Source organism: Diaphorina citri, unplaced genomic scaffold (assembly GCF_000475195.1).
Source record: "Diaphorina citri unplaced genomic scaffold, Diaci psyllid genome assembly version 1.1 scaffold13550, whole genome shotgun sequence".
Taxonomy (NCBI): Eukaryota; Metazoa; Arthropoda; class Insecta; order Hemiptera; family Psyllidae; genus Diaphorina; species Diaphorina citri.
The window spans coordinates 9,355-13,543 of NW_007390917.1; the positions used below are offsets into that span (position 1 = coordinate 9,355).

The following is a 4,189-nucleotide window of genomic DNA, read 5'->3' on the forward strand; positions in this document are numbered from 1 at the left end:
TTTTTTTTCTTAGGAGTAGGAGAAGATCTCTGTATTGTAAAATGTTTTCACAAAATAAATAGGTACCTAAGGGTAAAAAAAGTAAATACCTAAACTAACAAGTACACAAGTTAATAAAGTATTTACCTACCTTGAGATGCTATGAGTCTACAATAAATCATCTCTAAATGTTGACATCACACGCAATGTGTGCGTTCTTGGAACACGGGATCTATATTTCAAGGTCAAGCAGACAACCTATGATCATCCTTCCAACAAGTACAATTCCAACAAGTTTTAATTTCCAATAAGTTTATATCCTACAAGCAAGTTTAGAACCCAACAGCTGCTGATTTAATCAGCATTTAAGAGCGTAGTCACCATATTATTGTATTTATTGTCCTGTAATTATTCTTTCTGTTATCTCGATCAATTCGATCTTCAAGGGAAATTTGTCGAAAATTAAACCAACTCTTTTACGGATTTTATTGACAATAATATAAAACTAACCCTAAATGACTTCCATATTGTATCTTGTATCTCTTTGTACCTACTGACATTTCATAAATTTCATTAATTAAAGAAGAAAATTACATTAAATCTCTGCTTGTGTTGATGTAGCAAGTAATAAGAGGGAGTTATAAGTTAAATTAATGTAATAATAATCGTAATGAAAGTAATAATAACCTTTTGATAATGTTTGCTTTGATAGACTTGACGAGTGAGTGAAAATGGGTAGATGTTAACCCTTATCAGTCTCTTTGGACAAAAAGTTTTGACATCTCCACCAATTGAAAATCAATGGTAGTTTTGATAGAAAGTAAAAAAAAAAAAACTTTTTATAAGACATATTGCACTAATAAACCTGTCCTTTATGCACATATTGTCGAGAGTTGGTAATACATAAAAGAAAAAGTAAAAAGAGTCAATTACCCCCTCCCCATATCTCTCTCTCGCTCTCTCTCTTTCTCTACCTCATCCCTCTTTCTCTTCTGTGTGATCTGATCTAAAATTATTTATAGGGGTGAGATTTTACAGGGCAAGGTTAGCCTAGTCTCTAACGCCCTAGCTTTTTATGGAGGAGGTCCCCGGTTCGAATACAATAGACGACATTGCAAAAATTTTGGGGTTAAAATTTTGTACTCCTTTTTCGGTAGCAAACACGAGTATTTCAACGGGGGTTACGTTCCGGTGTTTTCGTGTTGACCCAGCACCTAAATGAGATGTTTGGTGTCTTTTATTGCCCATCTGACGAGGGACATACTACAGGTTGGACATGCTACTACAGAGACCACACGAGTCTAATTTAGCAGTTGTTTCAGAGCTACGAAATAAAAACGGCGAGAAGCTCGTCTTTCTTCCTTTTTCTTCTTCTTAAATCCTGCCTCGGTAGTGTAGTGGTCAAGGCGCTCGCCTGGTAAACAGGAGGGCGTGGGTTCAATCCCAGCCCCGTCCTTTCGCTCCCAATAGTCCGAATCACACATCACCCTCCAATGATCTCCAGTATCTCCCTCCCCCTCCTTCCCATACGCAGACACCTCCTGGGCCCCCGACAGGGGAGAGGAAAAGTGGTGGGAGTGAAGGTTCTTATTGGTCGTGGTGTGAGTGAGACGGATGATGTCGTTACATTTGATTGGTTCCCTGAAAGAGGAGAGAAAGAATTTTAGGTACACCCTGTTATACGCTTTTCCCGGAATGAAATTCCATGACTATTCCATGACTTTTCCACGACTTTTCCAGATAATTAGGGGGGCGGAGGTACTTAAAAAAACAGTAATAAATAAATAAATAAATGTCTTTCTTTGTGTTATTATTTCACAACTTTGGTGCTCACTGCAGCATTGTAGGATTTTTCCAAATACATATATCGCAATAATCCAGCTCCCAATTACCTACCATGCTGGCACCGGTCGCTATGCGCATTTATATTACATAGCTACTCATTTTCCACACGAGGCTGAGTGGGCCCCGTAACGGCCAGTCACGGAATCAATCATTTGCATGATACAAATTTCTTGACCCCGCCGGGAATCGAACACGGGTCTCCCGCGTGCAAGGCGAGCGCAGTGACCACTACGCCATGGACGAAAATAAATAAACAAACCATGGTAGTAACAACAACAAACAATTAATTGATCAAAGCGTCCTCAACAGAGCCGTGTAGAAAATGAAGAAATTGAGCCTAGTATTTTTTCTGCGATGCATAGTGGGAGCAGAACACCCTAAATCGTGGCCATAAATAAAGTATGGGAACCAATTATGAAATTCATAGATATTGGTATTGATATAGATCAGTATATTCATGGTAAAAATTTGGTGGTGATATCTATAATTTTGAGGACAAAAATCGCTTTATTAGCTTAACGGTTAGGGATATCAAACTTTTTTTATACATAGAATAAAATTTGTCCATTTTTGAACTTTAGGTATACAATTTTACTAACTGGCGGATAATTTCAGACTGATGGAGTTTGTGCCGCCCAACAAACGCTCGGACGAGTACTTCCGTACCGTGTTTGAGGAGAAGGGTCTGGCCGACATTGTCAAGCTCCACATGGCGCAGGCCTCGCAGGAGGCGAAGAAGGAACTGCAGGAGCAACTGGAGGAGCAGATCAGCGAGGGCGCCTCCATCAAGGACATCGTGGCCGACATACGGGAGATCGCCAACAAGCACTGCATCCCGGACCAAGAGCTTATAGTATTGGTGAGTCTGAATTCAATAAGGAATAGAATGGACCAGGCCTACCCAACCGGTCGATCGCGGATTGATTTTATGTCGATCGCGACCAGCACACCCAGCAGTGTTTGAACCTTTCAATATCATCTTACACACCCAATTACTCTAAACTTGTGGACCAAATTCAGAGTGAAGTCGAATGAGGTCACAAGACTATTGAAAATTCAAGTCGATCTTTCTCTGAAAAGGTTGGGCACCCGAGGAACAGACAATAGATTATACCTCATTTATATTTATAACGCTAGGATGAGACTGCCAAGTCCCTTTTTCCCTGCAGTCTAAATAATAAATAAGGTCTTATTTGACTGGTAATTAATTATTATCATTACTTACAAAAGAAAAGAACAGTTACATAATAGCTTAATTCTATACACAAGAAGTCCACTGTGAGGGTTAGGTGTAGGGGCAACTGCCCCCAATGATAAGCTAAGCTCAACTGCTCCTAAAGATGGGTTAGAATCGAGTGAACAACTGAGTCTTCTCTTTCTTGGCTTTTTCTATTCAAATAGGGTCGGCGCCATCGGCGTTTCTTGCCAGTCCCTTAAAACAGGGTCAGCGTTTCTAATCTCATGCTTCCTCACTTGTTGGTCAGATATGGAGCACGGTGATGGCCCAGGTCGAGTGGAACAAGAAGGAAGAGCTGGTGGCCGAGCAAGCGCTCAAACATCTGAAACAGTTCACGCCCCTGTTTGGCGCGTTCACAGACACGGCGCCCCGCGCAGAACTGGCCCTCATGCTCAAGGTCCAGGAATTCTGCTACGAGAACATGAACCTCATGAGGGTCTTCCAGAAAATCATCCTGCTCTTCTACAAAAGTGAGTTGCATTTTACGCTTTGTCTGGCAGGGGGACTTTAAACAGGGAGTATACCAGCCTGAATTTCGTGTGCTGAAAGATAGCAACGGTTGCGTGGCGAAGGCATACAGCTTGGTAACGGCCCACTCGATTTGTAGCCCAAAACCGCAACGGCCGTGCGCGGCGAAAATGTCGACGCCCAAACGGCAAGACGCGCCTATGCGCTCCCGTCGCCGTCAAAACAAAAGCAGCGACCAGTCAACGCGGAGGCAGGAGGCAACAGAGCGCCCGGGCAGGAGAGCCAGAGGGCGCGTCTGAGCGAGCGGTGGCGCCGGCCGCGTGTTGAGTCCGGTTCGTGGGGGCGCTGGAGACCAGAAGACGTTTTAACAAGAGTGTAGGTGGGCATTCGTGGCAGCCTCATCCGGTGGGGGTGGTGCTTTCTTGACCGCCAAGGGGACCGGAACTTCCCAGGCTGGTGATCTACCCCCCTGTGTTAAAGTCTCCTGGCACGAGAGCACAATAGCGGTAAAAGTCGCGAATCTCACTTTTGTAGAAGCCAGGCAGCCGCTCGATGATTTCCGTCTGCGGGGACCCCGCCCGCCGACCACCGCCTCATGAGTGTTCATGTCTCGTAGGGCTAGCAGAATGTGCCCTCGGGGCGCCATTTGAGCATGCGAAG

General features: G+C 43.8%; 2 protein-coding genes across 2 annotated transcripts in view; one reads left to right on the forward strand and one right to left on the reverse strand.

The window, feature by feature from the left end:
* LOC103522989 (stromal cell-derived factor 2) overlaps window positions 1–4,189 on the reverse strand; it is a 21,095-nt gene that overhangs the window by 8,675 nt on the left and 8,231 nt on the right. The window contains exon 3 of the mRNA XM_017449133.2: window positions 1,411–1,620. Coding sequence (XP_017304622.1) covers window positions 1,411–1,620 — 210 coding nt within the window. The remainder of the gene's footprint in view (window positions 1–1,410; window positions 1,621–4,189) is intronic.
* On the forward strand, window positions 2,425–3,572 carry LOC108254144 (protein krasavietz-like). Its single transcript, XM_017449132.2, has 2 exons — window positions 2,425–2,683; window positions 3,309–3,572. Exons 1-2 carry the CDS (start codon window positions 2,444–2,446, stop codon window positions 3,570–3,572), a joined length of 504 nt encoding a protein of 167 aa, XP_017304621.1. The 5' UTR covers window positions 2,425–2,443.